Source organism: Taeniopygia guttata, chromosome 14 (genome assembly GCF_048771995.1).
Source record: "Taeniopygia guttata chromosome 14, bTaeGut7.mat, whole genome shotgun sequence".
Taxonomy (NCBI): domain Eukaryota; kingdom Metazoa; phylum Chordata; class Aves; order Passeriformes; family Estrildidae; genus Taeniopygia; species Taeniopygia guttata.
In genome coordinates, this window is record NC_133039.1 from 15,283,215 (window position 1) to 15,300,527 (window position 17,313).

Below are 17,313 nucleotides of genomic sequence, written 5' to 3' on the forward strand. Positions count from 1 at the left end.
TGGGGCGGGAGCGTGAGGGGTGAGGGAGAGCGGCTGTGGGTGAGGGCGAGTGTGAGTCCTGTGTGCACACACGCGTGTGCCGCTGCTTGCGGTCATTTCTGTGCCGTCCTGTGTGTGCATGGCACGTGTGTACTACTGGGAACCTGTCTGAGGTGTGTGTGTGTGTGTGTGTGCACATCCCTCTGGCTGTGAGAGGTCATTTCTGTGCCGTCCTGTGTGTGTATGGCACGTGTGTACTGCTGTGAGCCTGTCTGAGGTGTGTGTGTGTGTGTGCACATCCCTCTGGCTGTGACAGGTCATTTCTGTGCCGTCCTGTGTGTGTATGGCATGTGTGTACTACTGGGAACCTGTCTGAGGTGTGTGTGTGTGCACATCCCTCTGGCTGTGAGCTCTCAGTGTGTGCACACACCCCGCCGGGCATTACATACACTGGTGTGTGTGTGCGCGGGGCATTGTGCACCTGCGTGTGCCCTCGGCATTGCACGTGTGCCAGGTGGCTGTGGCTGTGGCTGTGTGTGCACCCGTGCCATTGTGTGAGTGCACACCTGGGCCTTCCACAGCTGTGTGCACATGCACTGGGCATTGCACGTGTGCCAGGTGTGGGACACAACACGAATTCACATGTGCCCACTTGGACACTCGAGTGTGTGGAAGTGGCTGTGTGTGTAGGGTGTGTCTGTATGTGTGGGTAGGGTGTGTCTGTGTGTGTGTGTAGGGGCTCTGTCTGTGTGTGTGTAGGGTGTGTCTGTGTGTGTGTGTGTAGGGGCTCTGTGTGTGTGTGTGTAGGGGCTCTGTGTGTGTGTGTAGGGTGTGTCTGTGTGTGTGTGTGTAGGGGCTCTGTGTGTGTGTGTGTGTAGGGTGGGTCTGTGTGTGTGTGTAGGGGCTCTGTGTGTGTGTGTGTGTAGGGTGTGTCTGTGTGTGTGTAGGGTGGGTCTGTGTGTGTGTGTAGGGGCTCTGTGTGTGTGTGTGTAGGGTTTGTCTGTGTGTGTGTGTAGGGGCTCTGTGTGTGTGTGTAGGGTTTGTCTGTGTGTGTGTGTGTAGGTTGTGTCTGTGTGTGTAGGGTGTGTCTGTGTGTGTGTGTGTGTGTAGGGGCTCTGTGTGTGTGTAGGGTGTGTCTGTGTGTGTGTGTAGGGTTTGTCTGTGTGTGTGTGTAGGGTGTGTCTGTGTGTGTGTGTAGGGGCTCTGTGTGTGTGTGTAGGGTGTGTGTGTGTGTGTAGGGGCTCTGTGTGTGTGTGTGTAGGGGCTCTGTGTGTGTGTGTAGGGTGTGTCTGTGTGTGTAGGGGCTCTGTGTGTGTGTGTAGGGTGTGTCTGTGTGTGTGTGTAGGGGCTCTGTGTGTGTGTAGGGTGTGTGTGTGTGTGTGTGTAGGGGCTCTGTGTGTGTGTGTAGGGGGTGTGTGTGTGTGTGTAGGGGCTCTGTGTGTGTGTGTAGGGTGTGTCTGTGTGTGTGTGTAGGGGCTCTGTGTGTGTGTGTAGGGTGTGTGTGTGTGTGTAGGGGCTCTGTGTGTGTGTGTAGGGTGTGTCTGTGTGTGTGTGTAGGGTATGTCTGTGTGTGTGTGTAGGGCTCCGTGTGTGTGTGTAGGGGCTCTGTGTGCGTGTAGGGTGTGTCTGTGTGTGTGTAGGGGCTCTGTGTGTGTGTGTAGGGGCTCTGTGTGTGTGTGTGTAGGGGCTCTGTGTGTGTGTGTGTAGGGGCTCTGTGTGTGTGTGTAGGGGCTCTGTGTGTGTAAGGGGCCGTGCGTGTACGTGACAGGAGCTGACATGCACTGTGGGGGCAGTGGCTGTGAGCGGCTGTGGTGTTCCCGGTGTGGGGTCAGTCCGTCCCTGCATGGCCATGGTCAGGCTGCCGTCTGTCCGTCCATCCCGCTCCCGAACAGCAGCACTCCACACTGGGCCCTGCCCTGTTTTTGGAAGCGGTGCCAGCTGCCGTGCCTGGGAATGTGGCACTCTCGGGCCACTCCAGGGGTCAGGCGGAATGCTCCAGATAAGGATGAAAGTGCCGGCAGTGCAGTGTGGTCACAGCTGCTGGTGTCTGGCTGCCCTGCCCCTCCTGCCCGCTGGCTGCCAAGTTGGCAGGAGAACGTGCTGCTGGTGCTGAAAACACCAAAGTGGGGAAAGTTTGCACAGCGTGGGCAGAGAGAGTAGGAAGAGAATTGTGGGGAAAGGGGACTGCGGTGGGGATAAGGACAGCCATGGCTTGAGGCAGCTCTACTGAACAAGGGACATGGGGTAGCTTGGGTGCTGTGGCTGCTGGGGGGGATTTGGGGTGACCCAGTGAACCCAACCTGCCCCAGGCTATGACAGGCAGGAAGCAGGGCAGCTCCCGGCCACTGCTTTTTTCCACATGATAAAGAGAGGGAATTCAGGCATCAGAACAGGCTGCTGAGAGAAATGTGGAGTTCCTGGAAGTGTTCAAAAATCATATAGATGTGGCAGTTGGGGATATGTTTTAGTGGTGGCCTTGGCAGTGCTGAAGGAACAGGTGAACTTGATCTTAAAGAGCTTTTTCAACCTAAATGATTTTGTAATTCTATGATTCTATAATGTTTTGGGGTCTCCATATAGCTGAATGCCACAGTGATGCCTTTGAGTATGACTGCTTTGGAAACTGCTCCTCTCTGATCTTGGGGATTTGTAGCCGCTTTCTGGACCCTGGCTGGCCCTTGGGAGAGGAGGAAATAAACTGAGAACCAGGGCAAGGGTGAAGGTGTCTGGGTATGGGAGTAGGAATCAGCAGCATTGGTGTTAAGATGAGGCCAAACAGAGAGTGGCACTCGTGACTGCACTGTTGGGACCCCCTGAGCTGGGAAACCCCACTCCACCTTGGTGCCTTGGCCAAAGCTGAATTTTGGCTCCCAAGGGCACCTGGAGCATGTCACAGCTGTGGATCTGGTCCCAGATGGGGTGTTTGCAGTTGAAGTTCTGACTGACTGGCCTGTGCCCAGATCCTGTCTCCTGCTGGGCTGCACTGGGAGAGGCCTGGACCCAATGCCCATCTTCAGAGCTGCAGCTGGGAGCCCTGTTCCTGCCCTCCCTCAGCTGGTTCCACAGACATCAGAGGAAATGAAGCTGTCTCCATGGGTGACTGAGCAGCCACCAGACCACAGCAAAGCTTCCCTGCTCACCCTCACGTCCTTAGCAGCACACAGCAAAGCTCATTACAGTGCTCAGAAGCAGGAAGGAGCTGCCTGGCTCAGAGCTGTTATCCCTCAGCAGAGTCACACGAGTGCAGGCTGGCCAGGCATGGGGATGGCATGTGCCTTCCTTCCAAGCATGGCCTGGCTGAGGCTTGTCCTCTCCCTGTTTGCTTTCCCCCATCATGTGCCACCCTTCTGCATGGCATCCTGCTGCGGCCGCCTCGGAAATGGCCTGGTCCTGCCCAGCATCTTTGTCGTCACGGGGCCACTGGCCCTGCCTCAGGTGATGCCAGCAGCCAGCTGAGTAGTCACAGGTAACTGTGGGCCTGGGGAGGATCTGGGACAGTCATTGCCTGCGGTGACACGCGGAGCCTCATGCCAGCCTGGACTGAGCCACCTGTCCACACCCCTGCTCAAGCCTGGGTTTGATCCTCCCCAATTACAGCTGCCTCAGTTCTCCCTGTGACCTTTCCTGTTGCCTCATGCAAAGCCTCTCAGTGCCTGCCTCTGAAGGAAGCTGAACAATTAGATCAAAACAAAACTCTTGCCAAAGAAAGTATTTACAGGCTCCTTATGGCGCCTAGAACAAAAGACAGGAGATGTTGCAATGAGGTGCAGTGGCATTGCAGTGACTCAGCTCACACCCAAGGCTGGGAGTGTGCAGGAGACTCAGCAGGAACATGGGAGAAACACAGAAAAAGACAGGATCAGGCAGAGAGGAGGCAGCAGGGACAGCAGGGATTAGGCAGTGGGGAAGCACTTACCTGGGGGACGTCCCTGTCTGACCTCCACATGAGCCTCTGGAAGGAAGAGCCAGCCCCTGTGCCAAACTTGTCAACCCTGCCCTTGCTGCCTGCTACTGGCACCTGTGTCCCTGAGATCATGCTCAAGCTGTTCTCCACCACCTTTCCTTGTTGGCTGTTGTCATCCCCATTTCCCATGGTGTTATTCCCAAGGGGCAGCCACAGGGGCCATCCTGTCACCAGCAGTGGGGACATCCATCCTGCTGTTTCACACCATCTGGGTTCAGAAAACCCCAGCCCTGCTCACCCCACACATGATTTAACCTGTATTAAAGGTGCTGGCTGGCTCATGAAACCATCTTATCTCTGTCCATCAAGGACCTTCCCTTCCCCGTCCAAACAACACCCAAAATGCAGGACAGGTTAGGAGCAGGGTGTGTGCCAGTGAGTCCCCACGGGCAGCCATGGCACAGTGTGCTCTGGCCCCTCATCTCTCAGCCAGCAGCCAAATGCAGATGTTGGGAGGAAGAACTTGGATAAGTATTTCCTCTTTCAGTTCCTCTGCTATCTCCATGGCCCTGCCACCCTAGGCAGTATCCAGGCAAGGGATTCACTACCGCTGTCCTTGTGTTACCACATCTGCATTGCTCCTTGCCCTTCAGCCCAGCCTCCTGCTGCTCCCTGTGAGGGAGGAAGGGGCGTGAGCAGAGCACACACCCCATGATGCCCAGTGGCACCTTACCCCAGAGCAGCTGGTGGCTCAGGGACATGCAGCAAGGGCTTCTCTGGACACATCCTGGGAGTTGTGGTGCAGGGGCAGACACATGGACTTCTGATGAGAGCATTTTCTGTCTTGTCCTCATTTCCTCCCATCTTTAACTTTGCTGCAGTGCTGCATGGTGCAGCCCTGAGACCGGCACTTTTTACCCTGGAGTGCCATTGCCCAGGAGTAAAATGCCAGGATGGTGGTTCTGATTAAAGAGGGTGAGTGGATCCAACACCTTCTCTTGGTTCCCCCACACTTGCCGAGGACAGATGTCTTGGGTTTCTTTTCCCCAGGGTGCGGCCCCTATTTCCTTTCACCCCAAGGCATGCCAGCTTGCAGCTCCCCAGTCTTGGCTGCCAGGTTGAAGTTTCTTGGTGTATTGCTTTGCCCTTTAAGCGCTGAGAAGATGTACAGTGAAACAGACTCCTCTTGGAGTGCTCAAACAAAGGAAAATCTCCATGGGCTAGGAAGGATGACACAGGAAGAAGCTTTCCAGAATACCTGCTGCTCTTCCCAATCCCTCTTCTCAAGTGTTATTTCCCTGGCAGTGCTCTGCAGGGAGCTGCCACAGCATCTACCCACACCAGCCTCCAGCAAAGTGTCCCCAGGGTGTCCCTGTGTCCCTGCTGGGGCTACAGAGCTCCAAGCCCTTGACAATCCCTGGAGCACCACCAGCACGGAGGAGATGTGGCTGGGAATTTCAGCAACCGTTGCTCCTCTGTGCCTGGGTGAGCCTCCCACTGTGGTGGGAGCTGGGGAGGCAGCATGGCCTGGGACATATGGGCAGGCTCTGCCTGCACTGCCCAAAGGCAGCTGGTGTCCCCAGGGCCACTTCCCATGGGTGTGCCAACAGCCAAGACCTCTTAAAGCTGCTGGGTTGTATCTGGCAACTTGGAGCTGAAAGGGTTCCAAAGCCTCTCCCAGGACTCTAGCATGGCTTCTCAAGAGGCATCACTTCAGGATCCAAGAGGTGTGTAAATGAAAAGGAATAGCCTCATTTCATTAAGAGGTTGAAGAACTGGCAGCTTTGGGCATTCTGTCAAGCTCAAAGATCTCTGCCAGCACCTAAATCCAATAAGTCATGTGTTTGGGCTGCTGGCAGTGTGCTGGGAAGCCAAGGGTGAGATAAGGGAGACATAACTGTGCTAGCACCAAGGAAACTCCTGCAGGGGGGAGACAGATCTTTCTGTTGCCACCCCAGCCACCTGCACTTTCCCAGCAGCATAGACTTGCAGTTGGACTCAATGATCCTTGTGGATCCCTTTTAACTCAGGATATTCTGTGACTCTGTCAGACCATCCTCAACACACAAAGGACACAGGAAGACAGGTCTTCTCCTAAAAATTTATACTTTTCCCTCTTCCGAGAGCAAGGGAGAGTTAAAACTTCACCTAACCCACTGCTTTTGAGGAAGCTGGAGCAGGGCAGGCAGTGCTGCAGGTTGCTGTGTATGGGGGTGGAATTTCAGCATACAGATAAACCAGAGAAACTTGGGGGATAGAGGGAGCATCTCCATGAGAGACAAGCTCTGGCTAAAGGAGAACAAAACTGGGGTGCAAACCCTTGACATGAAACCCTGGGAGGGGTTTTAAATGAGCTAATGGGTGAGATGGGTGGGCAGTGCAACAGGGAATCATCCAGAGGTAAATTCTTCCCTGTGAGGGTGGTGGGGCCCTGGCACCTCACCAGAGGACTTGAGAGCTGAAAGGTTCAAAGAGCCAAAGGTTGACCTTGAGATCTGCTCTGTCCTGCTCTCCAGAGGCTCTCCAGGAGCCAGAGCCTCTGCAGCCCAAAATCCAGACTGGTTTTCAATGCCCGAGGTAGGAAAAAAGGAGCAAATTCTTGCTGAGATCACGCAAAAGGTACAATGCTGCAGACACAGTCCCCTGTGGAGTGACTGCAGGCACCCAGATTGCCTTGCTGATACAAATTACCAGTTATGAAATGTAGAAATTTGTTAATTATTTCCCTTTTCATCTATTTATTATGGGTTTCTTTTTTATTGATAATTATTACTTTTAGTACAGCACTAAGTAGGATGGAGGGTTCTCTTTGATGCTGGCTTGGTGGCTCTTGAAATAAATCTTAAAGAATTGCCTTTTTCCACTATTTTCTCTCTGCCTTTCCCTATCACTCTGTTTTCTCAGTTTTTCTTGTGTTTTTGGGGTCTGACTTTTTAAAGCACTCTGTATTTCTGTTTACTGCATGGATTCTTCTCTCCCCAAATTGAATGTAATCAGGTCATGATCACTGTTCCCTAGGTAACCACCAATGAAATTACAGACCAGTGATCAAGAATTAACAGTTTAAGAAAGTTTAAAAATTAAAATGGTAATTGGAAGACTTCATAAATCTGGTGAACCAAGGCATTCCCAGCTGAGCCACTGGTTACTATGGAGGGCTTGGGGACAATGATCAGGACAATTTCAGGAATTAGGAGAAATTAAACACCATCCACTAGCCTGCTAAGATAAATTCAAACAAATCTGATAAAGGGCTGTTTCTTTTCTGTCAAAATTCTGAGGGGATGCTTCGGTTAACTAAGGAATTGAGGCTGTACCTGTTTGGGGTGTGGGAAGAGCTGGAACTGAAGTGGTTGTGCAGGGGGCTGGCAGTGGAGGTGAAGCAGTGGAGGTGAGGCAGTTCAGTGTTCTGCTGCTGCCTGCAATGCCAGGGGAAATAACACAGTGATTGTGGAGTGCAGTGTCCCGATGGCTATGGTGGGCAGGAATGGAAGAAACCCTCCAGCCTGCCCTGTTGCTCCTGATAGTGTCCAGGTGCTTCAAAAAAATCCCAGCAACCAGCTGCAGAAACCAATTCAAGCACATGCCAAGCTTCCCAGAGTCATTTGGCAGAGTTCTGGCTTTGCTGGGACTTTTTGTGTGCTTAGTGAATATTAGGAAAATGCCCTGGTATTTGGAGCGCTTGAGAAGGGGAACCAGCCCATGGCAGAGTGAAGTCTGTGCAGGACACCCTGTCTGGAGATGCTTTTTCCAAGCCCTGCAGCCCCATGGTGGGCTCAGTCAGGGGGTTCATGCCCCGTGTGTTATTTCATGATACCTTCCACCACTGCTCTACCTTCCACCATCGCAACACGGAGCTCACTCCTGCATCATGCTAAGCTTCTGTGGGAGCTGCTGCACTCAGCTCTTCATGCAATGAGCAGTCGCCTTCCAGATCCGCTCTGCTCTTGTTCATGCCCAGTGGCTAGTGTTCCATGGCTCACTGGGATGGACTCTGAAAAACATCTTTACATGTGAGATGTTCTGTGGGACAACAACCAGGTCCCTACTGCCCCCACCTCACCTGCCTCTGCTATCCCTTGCTGTGGGGGCTCAGGAGCCAGGCACCTTCTCCAGGCAAACCCTGGCCTCAGCCCACCTGATAGGAAAGGTTTAAGTCCACCTACATCTCTTTTGTGGAAATGGTGCCTGCTTGCGGTGTAGGATGTACACAAGGGATGGGGTACACAGGTGCACATGCTGAATACACAGCCCTGTGCCACACATTAACTCCCGCATTCATTAACCTGTGAGCGCCTGCTCTGCAGACCCAATGTCCTTTCTGAGTAGTTTTCTGGTGTCATTTATGAAGTAATGTGACTCGATCCCAGAAAGCAGCGCTGGGAGCACAGCCTGAGGGATCTCGAGGCTCCGCCGGCCCACATCGGGGCGGGCTGACCACCCGTGTCCCTGCCCGGCCGGGCCACGGGAGCCCAGGGGCCGCGGGACCGCAGTGCCCGCTCACACCCCCGGTGTCCCTCAGATCCCCGGTACTCCCTCACAGCCCCCGTATCCCTTCAGACCCCGATGTCCCCTGAGGCTCCCGGTCCCCGCCGGGGCGCGGTGCGGCCCTGAGGGCGCCTGCGCCGTGGCGGCACGGCGGGCGGGCCCGGGCTGCTGCGGCGGGGCCATGTCGGGCAGGAAGGCCCGCGGGCGGCGCGGGCCGGGGGCAGGGACACGGACACGGACGCAGACCCCGGAGCGGCCGCGGGCAGAGCTGAGCGGCGGCTCCCCAAGGTGCTGGGGGCGGCGGGAGCGGGGCGGTGGAAGCGGGGCGGCGGACGGGTTCTGACGCTGTCCGTGTCCCGCAGGCCCTGCCGGTTCTGCCCGCAGTGCGGGCTCGCCGTGGAGCCCGCGTTCCGCTTCTGCCCCGCCTGCGGCGAGAGGCTGCCCGCGCCGCCTGAGGAGCGCACCGAGCCCGCCGCGCGGGCCCCGAGCCCGCCGCCCGCCGCCAGCCCCGCCAGCCCCGCCAGCCCCGCCGCCTGCCCCTCCCCGCGGGCGGCCGCGGCCCGGCCGGGTCCCCGCTCGCCCCGCAAGCCCCGGCCCGGGCCGGCTGCGCCGCTGCCGGCGGACACGGTGCTGACGGACCAGGGAGGGCGGCGGTGGAGGCTGGTGCGCCTGCTGGAGCAGGGCGGCTGCGGGCTGGTGTACGAAGGTACTGTGGGCCCGCGGCAGGCAGAGGGGGCCGGGAGGCGAGAGGCGGGGGATCCCGAAATCCCCAGAGCCCACGGAGTGGGTGACACTGCGATGGCCGCCGGGCTGGCGGTGACCTACAGCCTTGCAGGATCCGTCATTCATACAATATTCTGAGCTGGAAGGGACCCACAAGTACCCTGGAGTCCAGCTCCTGGTCCTGCACAGACACCCCAACAATCCCACCCTGGGCATCCCTGGCAGTGCTGTCCAAGCACTCCTGCAGCTCTGGCAGCCTCGGGGCTGTGCCCATTCCCTGGAGAGCCTGGGCAGCGCCCAGCACCCTCTGGGGGAAGAACTTTTTCCTAATATCCAGCCTAAACCTGCCCTGGCACAGCTCCAGCCGTTCCTCACTGGGCATCTGCCTGTCAGCCACTCTGCCACCAGCATATTATCAAGCTGAGGCGAGGCTGTTCTGTTATTATGGAATGTCCATTGCTGGGGCCACACTTCCTCTTTCTGTTCTTTTAGGTCCAAAAACAATTTTTGGGCACTGTACAGGAGTTCCTGTGCTGTGAGTGGTGTCAGTACCCACTAAATGTCAATCCTCAGCGTGTGTTGGGCCCAAAGAAAGCAACCAAAGCACATAGGCTGCTTCTCAGCCATTTAGTAAGTGCTGATCTTTTCAGTCTTCCAAACTTCCAAAGGGGAGTTTTTGATCTTTAGTTAATTTGGAAACTGTCCAGGAGGAATTTTTTCCATTACCAAGTTTTGCCTGATATTTGGCTTTACTTTCTTTTTCATTATTCAAGCTGTTGTATAACAAAGTCTGAGCATCCATCTATGTTTTTTTAAAAAATTGTGATAAAAAAGAAAATCAGTAGTGGAGGGTGTTTTTATAGAAGTAGGTTTTAGGTGATGAGTAGCAGGTAACCTGTGGATAGCACTTGGTCTAAGAGCACAAGAAGAGGAACTGTCCTGAGCCAAGTCATGGGTGCAAATCCTTTTGGAGACGGGTAGCTACATACAACTCTTAACATCCATACAGAGCAGAGGGACTTGGCATCCCTTACAGACTTGTCAAACCATGGAGTGAGCTGGAGGGAGTGCTCAGCAAATGAATTTGGGGATGCCTTTGAGATTCTAACTAATGATCTATTCTTTACATACCCCTCAAAGCTCCCCCATACTGTAGCCATGCCCAGATGCTTCTGTGACTTAAGCAGAACTGCAGTGCATGTCAGGGTGCTGAGCTCCTGGAGCAAGGTAAGAATTATTTTGTAGTGATCTGGGAAGGTGCTGTCACAGAGGCTGCATTGCAGAGCTCAAGGGAAAGAAGCAGAGGATGAGTTAATCCTGCTGCACAGGCTGCATTTAATGATGCACAACCTCTTTTTCCATGTTCCTGTAACCACATCTGTTCCATCCTTCCACAGCACAGTCAGCATCTGGAACCTGTCCTCAAAAGCAAAGCTACTCCCTCAAACTTGTGAGTTTTGATCTGTTTGGGTAAGGAATAGTGCATAGAGTACTGTGTCCTGATCTGTTTGGCTGAGAGTATCTGAGGAATTGGGAGAGAGTGATCAGAGGGGCCCATGCTAACTTAGGAGATGGATCTAACTTCCTGAGGGTGTTGTGCAGGGATTTCAGTTGGCTTTTCTGCTAAAGGTGTGAAGAAAATGGATATGAGGATTAAAAAACCTCAAAGCCTTAATAACAGAAGGTTGCTGCTTTGATTGACCAGGCTTAGGAACCTGCAGAACTGAATTTGGTGGTGTGAGGTGGAGATCTTGATTCAGGAATATCAGACCAACTTTTCTCCTCTCTGGCAGGCGTGCATACACCCTGCTGAAGTCTGGGGAAACTTGAGAGGTTGGAATATGGTGCTGTGCTGAGGCTGTGTGAGAGCCAGCATGGAAACACTTTGTAAAGCCAGAGCACACTTTGAAATCAAATAGGAATTATAGTTGGAGTTCCAAGCCAGCTTTCCAGGTACTTGCAATATCTTGGGTTCTCCAGAAATGTGTTATTTCCAGTAACAGCTGTTCTGTCGTGGAAATTCAGTCAATTGATTTTCAGTAGCTCATAAACCAGGACTGAACCTGCTTTCTTGTCTACTGTAGCTCTTGGGGACTGCTGGTCTGTAGGAGGGCCAGTGCTGACTGATGGCTCTGCAGGGCTCTTGCATGCACTTGGATAATCCCTTAAGAGGATGGGGAAGGAATACAGTGTGGATGAGAAAAATCTGCTAAGTGCACAAAACTAGAACCAGTTGGTGGGAAACTGTAATCACTTCTGTAGGCAAGACTCCCAACTTCTCTGGTTTTCTTTTGGCTGCTTGGTGGTCTGCTGAGCACTGTGGAGTGTGGTATGGCACATGAGAGCATTCTGGCTCTGGGGTTTGATGACCCACGTGGGCTCGTGGACAAGATGCAGAGTGAAATACCCTCCGGGACATGGTCTGTGTTGTCTGCAGCTTGCTGTTCCTCCAGCTATCTTTGATACCAGTTTTGTATCAAACCAGGTAGAATAGAACACTGCTGCTTTCTCCCACACAGGATAGCAGCTGTCCTGAGTTAGTGTTGAATAGATATGTGTGTGTAGGCAAACACAGACATTCTGAATGGGAACTGTGTGCAGTTGAGGTCACTCGATGACAGCAATACCTCAAATGTTACTAATACAGACTTTCTTGTCTCATTTTCTGACAGCTAGAATAAGTGTTACAGCTCTCTGTAGAGACTTGTGTGTTTGTAGAAATGCCCTCATCCCTGCTGTGGCTGAGAAGGTCACCTCTGGCTCTCGTTAACGTAACAGCTGTGGGACCAGAGCTGTCCATGCTGTGCCTGGGCTGCACTGCCTTATCTGCTGTTAACCCTCAGACAGCTGTAAATGGGCTGCTGAAAAGGCTCAACCTGAGATGGCCCCTCTCCTGTGCTGATACTCAGAGTTTATGTGGTTGCTAGGGGCAGCATTAAGTAGGGAACCAAGACACCTGAGCTCTGCTCTCAGTTCTGTTAGTTGGTCTTTGCTTTCTTTAAAATGAGTAGTTAAGGTCTTATAGCAATCTTACCCAAATTTCCCTTTCCAGCAGGATGTGTCTGGCTGAAGTAATGCTCTTCTCCGTTCCCTTTAGGATGCCAAAGATGGAAGGATCTACAATGAACAGAATTTCTTCCAGCGAGCTGCAAAGGCAAGCACAGGTTGGTGCTTCTTGGGAGGGCAAGGACTAAGGCTAGCTGGCATTTCTGTCTCATCAGTTATGTGAATCTCTTGAAAGGCCAGGCTAGGATAAATTAATCCCCTGCTCGGTTAGTGCCAGAGTGCTGAGGAGTTCGGTCAATGCCAGTTCTCCCAGCAGTCTGTGCTGTAGGACAGTGCAGTGTGAGCACAGCTTTCTTGGGCTCCTCACTCTGTCTTGATGTGTCTGGGAGCTGTCCAGCCCTGCAGCCTGTCTCACCTTGGCTCACTCTCCCGTCCCTCTTCCATGGGTGGTTCTGTCAGCAGCTCTCTGGTATAAACTCCATTGATCCCAAAACTTGAGCAAGAACAAAGCTGCCCAGAGAATGTAGGCAGGGGGGATGGAATAATTTATGTCAAATCTACACTTCTGGGAGAAGTGTAAAAGTCTGCTTGTCCCTCACCCTCTCTCTCTTGCCTCTCCTTGTTTTGCCCTGCCCTGTAACAATACCATGCCATAGCCTGCTCTGGTATTCCCAGAATTTCCCCTATTCCATTCTTGCTCTACAGTGGTATATTCATTGGCATGCCAGTGCACACATCAGACTGGAATTCTGGGGACAGAGTCAGGATGAGAGGCCACTGTCAGCTCTCCGGGCAGTGCAGACCTTCAGAGGAGGAGCATCCCTAACTCCTTCCTCCTGGAGCTCCTCAGCAGCATCTGCTGCACTGTCCTCTTCTCTTGTAGTGGAGAAGTGGAAGAAGTGGCATTCTGTGCCGCTGCTGGGCATCCCCAACTGTGTTGGCTTTGGACTGCATGCAGACAGCTACAGGTGAGGTGACTGAGCTCTTGGGCTGTCTGAGCATCTCTGGCTTTCCCTCTCTTCTGGTTGCTATCCGCTTGTCCTTTTGTCATTGTCCCCTGGGCTCCTCACTTTATGCACTGCTCCTATCATGTCTTAAATGGTTTGCCTCTCATTACTTTGTTTCCTCCAGTCCTTGTGTTGCTGGTGAAGTTACAGCTTTTGCTGCTGCTGCCCTTCAGGCCAGGGAACACCTTATTTTGGATCTTGACACATAACACAAAGGGGAGATTCAGGCTGTGTGTCTGCAACACACAATGAGCACACCTGTCTCCTTTATAAGAAGTTTTCACTTATCAAAAGTCAAGGAAGTGTTTGCCCAGGTCAGCTTGGAGTTGAAGTGGGGTCCAGTGGATCACCTGGCAAGTGTCTGTTGCAGGGCCTCCAAACCAGGTAGGTACTGCAATGTGTAAAGCCCTTTTCTCCCGCAGGTTTTTGGTGTTCTCTGATTTGGGGCGATCTCTTCAGTCGGTCCTGAGCGATGGCCTGCACCTGCTCAGGGAGAAGGCAGCTTTTCAGATTGCAATTCGCGTGGTATGTGGAGAACCAATCCTTCCCAAGGGACTTTTTCAGAAAAGACTTCTAACTTCCTTCTGGATCTCCCAGAGGTGTTTTAAAGCTGCTTCAGGGGCTTGGGTGGGGTCTCTAAACCTGCTGTCAACTTCAGTAGCATCTTTTGAGCGCTGTGTCACCTTTAAGGAATTTGGGATAAGAATGAGAAAAACCTGACCTTTGAACTTGAAGGCTGTGATACGTGTTGTTTTTAGTGCTCATCCTCATGGCTGCAGGGAACTGGGGAAGGTCCAGCTCAGTGATAGCCAGGGTGCTGCAGGAGCCTGCATGGATCTGATATGCTTCCCCTGTTTATTCCCAGCTAGACTGCCTGGAGTATATTCATGAGAATGAGTATGCGCATGGGGACATCACAGCTGAGAACATCTATTTGAACCCAGCAGACCTCACACAGGTAGGGAGCAGGAGCAGTGCTGCCAGGAAAGGGCACTGGAGGTGGGATTGGGACTTGGGATAAGGCAGCCTCCAGGTCCCTGCCTTGGGCAGGGCAGCAGAGCAGGCTGGAGAGTGCTCAAGCAGGGGCTGTGGGGAAGCCCTGGAGGCTGCTCTGAATTCAGGTGGGTGCTCTGTGCTGCCCTGTAGGTGACCCTCGCTGGCTATGGCTTCGCGTTCCGCTACTGCCCCGGGGGGAAGCACGTGGCTTGGCGCGAGGGCAGCAGGACCCCTCACGAGGGCACGGTGGAGTTCATCAGCCTGGACAGCCACAAGGGCACAGGTGGGTCTGGCTTTGTGACACATGCTGGGGCTGCTTCTCTGGTGGTGCTCCCTGGAGCTCGGGCTCCCTGCTGGCATTGCTGGCACTGCTGCTTTCCAGGCATTCACATGCACCAGGAACCAGGTTCCTCTTTGGGCTGTTCACTCCTGCCTCCTGATGGCTGCTGTGTTGGGACTTGCCAGGTCATTCAGTGATTCCAGCAGGGATGTTCCTGCTCCATCTGGAGCCTTGGCTGCTGCAGGCATGTGGGGAATAGAAAACAGGGCCCTTCATGCTGGCTTAGCAGGGATCTGTTTCAAGGCAGACTGGATCCCTGCCCAAAACAGATTTGCAGCAGGCTCTGCTCTGACCTTGAAGCAATGAGAGCTGGAAAGGCATTTAAATCATAGAATCACTGTTGGAAAAGACCTTCGAGGTCATTGAGTCCAGCTTTAAACCCAGCACTGCCAAGGTCATCACTAACCCAAATTTCCAAGTGCCACATCTACATGACTTCTAAATCCCTCCAGGGATGGAGGCTCCACGCTGTCCTGGGCAGCCTGTGCCAAATTCTGACCTTCTCCTTGTTGGGATGTGACTGCTCTTTCACAGTGTTCATGAAATCTTCCTCCAGAGGCTGGGAGCTGATTCCTGAACTATGTTAGCGGCCTCCCAGGAGTATTGATACCCCAGAGAACATCCTCATGAAGCTTCTGAATTTCTTTACTTCTGCCCCTTCATGAGTGACATGTGAATGTCTCCTACTTCCCATCAGGACCATCTCGACGGAGTGACTTGGAATCTCTGGGCTACTGTCTTCTGAAATGGCTCTGTGGCATTTTGCCTTGGTCTGATGAGCTGGACAAAGTAAAAGCTGTGGTGGAACAGAAAGAAAGGTAGGAGAAATCATCTATTCTTCTGGAAGATGCTCAGCAGAAAGCAGTGAGGAGGGTTTGTGACTGAAATCCCCAGGTCACTCTGTTGGGATGTGGTAAATCCCACAACGAAGGCTGAGCTGGCCCCAGTGTTTGGTGAACCCCAAGTTCTGCTTCATGCACAACATGGCCAGCTGAATTCAGCCTTTTTAGAATTTTTTTTTTTTTTTGTCCCTGTTGTCAAAGCCAGGTGCTGAGGTGCCTGCTCTATTGCTTCTCCTTCTGACAGGACTCTGTGCTGACTATTCCAGGTACAGAAAGGATGTGAGATGCCTTCTCCAACTGTGCTTCAGGCAGAGATCCATTCCAGGTATGGGCTTGCTCTTAGTGGCAGTGCAACTCGGGGATGGAAGATTGACTGTACCTGAAGCCAGAACTTTCTCTGTGCTGGTGTGCTGGTCCAGAATAGCTTCCAGGGGTGATGATGACCAAGCATTGCATGAACTGCGTGGCAGGCTGGGAACAAATTCCTTGTTTTCTGTACAGAAGAACGAGGGCTGCTTTCCATTATCTGCTTTCATGAACCTTGCTGAAGGGACAGCTGTGCTGGTGGGTCTAGAAATGAAATATCTGGGGCTAGAGGACACTTTTCCATCCCATATTGTTGCCCAGAGAAGCTGTGACTATCCCATGTCTGAAAAGTGTTCAAGTGGTGGAAGGAGATGGGCTTCAAGGTCCCTTCCAACCCAAACCAGTTGGTGATTCTATTTTATTGTATAATTTGGTGATTCTTTGAGCTTTGTATTAGCCTTGGTTTGGTTTTCCTCTTTGCAGCTGCCTGAGGGGATGGGTGAGCTGGCTGCAGGACAAGCAGCCTGAAATGGCCACTTGGCAGCTGGAGTTTGTGCTGCTCCAATGAGTCCCTTTCCTTGCAGATGCCCTGCAGAACTACCTGGAGCAGGTGGTGGCACTGGAGTACGAGGAGAAGCCTGACTACACAGCCCTGCGGCAGCTCTTTGGGAAGCCACTGGAAAAGATGAAAGCTTCAGCTTACGACTCTGTGGATGTCCGAGTGGTGCCCTGAGGTGAGTGCTGGTACCTCCTCTGTGTGACCTGTGCTGCCACAGGCTCGTGAGGACAGAGCAGGCTGGGTTGTGACACCCCTCCAGCTGAAACCAATCTGCTCCTCCTGACATGTCATTCCCTATTGAAACCAGTCCAGTGTTACACAAAGCCAGGCTTAGCCTGTGTTTTCCCAAGTTCTTCTGGAAATACTTGCCCATGAAGGAATACAACAAGGGTTAATAAAGTAAATGCTGAAGGGGCTGCAGGGCTGTGAAGGTGATAACAAAATGCAGACTCAGGCCATCTGGTAATTTTTTCTTTTTTTATATCTGAAGCTCTGGGCTGTAGTTTTTGCTTTTCTCTCTCAGGAAGCAGCCTGTAGTTCTGGTTTGAGTGCCCAGGTGTTATTTTAGCCATGAGGCACCTCAAAGAGTGAGGCTTGATACAAAGCCAGATCTGATTTTAGTGCAGGGCTGCATCAGCCAAGGTCCTGCATCCAGCAGCAGGAGCACAGAGCCAGCTCTTCACCTAATTTCCTCCTCCTGGGAAGGAATTAAACTGATTTATACCCCCCCTTTTCTGCTTTTTTTTCAGATCAAGGAAGAGTTCAGAGCTTTCTGCAGTGATGCCTTTCCCAGATATATTTTCACTTTTACCAGTTTTAGAATGAGAGAGGTTTTTTTAAATGTTTCTTCCCATGTTAATGTGAGCCAGTGCTGAAGTTTGAGCTGCTGTTGTACCAAATTAATGTGAAGACTCCTGCATGGCAGATCAGGGGAAGCAGTAGCTGGAGAACTGCAGTGGAGCCACCATAAGCCAGGAAACTAAATCAGGGATTTTATCTTTTGAATGAGAGTGGCAGTACATGGTTTTGTAATAAACTTTGTGGACAAGTACCCAAGGCTGCTCTTGGTTATTTGGAAGATTCAAGGCCTTTCTGGAGCTGCTGTAGGGTTGTGAGGGCAATTTGAGCCCTGTGCTCCTTGTGAGATTTGTGTGAATAGCCTT

General features: G+C 52.7%; 1 protein-coding gene across 2 annotated transcripts; it reads left to right on the forward strand.

Moving 5' to 3' along the window:
* The first annotated feature begins 8,488 nt into the window (after positions 1-8,488).
* On the forward strand, positions 8,489-17,201 carry VRK3 (VRK serine/threonine kinase 3). Of its 2 annotated transcripts, none has more exons than XR_004369227.3 (12): positions 8,489-8,659; positions 8,734-9,077; positions 10,492-10,544; positions 12,192-12,258; positions 12,984-13,068; positions 13,530-13,632; positions 13,973-14,065; positions 14,254-14,386; positions 15,141-15,261; positions 15,530-15,610; positions 16,176-16,325; positions 16,900-17,201. XR_004369227.3 is itself a non-coding variant. In XM_030284643.4 (12 exons), the coding sequence occupies exons 1-11, from the start codon at positions 8,553-8,555 to the stop codon at positions 16,322-16,324; spliced, it is 1,314 nt and encodes a 437-aa protein (XP_030140503.4). In that variant the 5' UTR covers positions 8,501-8,552; the 3' UTR covers position 16,325; positions 16,900-17,201. The 2 variants fall into 2 exon arrangements, 1 of the variants encoding a protein (XP_030140503.4); XM_030284643.4 differs by having other exon boundaries at positions 8,501-8,659; positions 15,552-15,610.
* Positions 17,202-17,313: the final 112 nt, after the last annotated feature.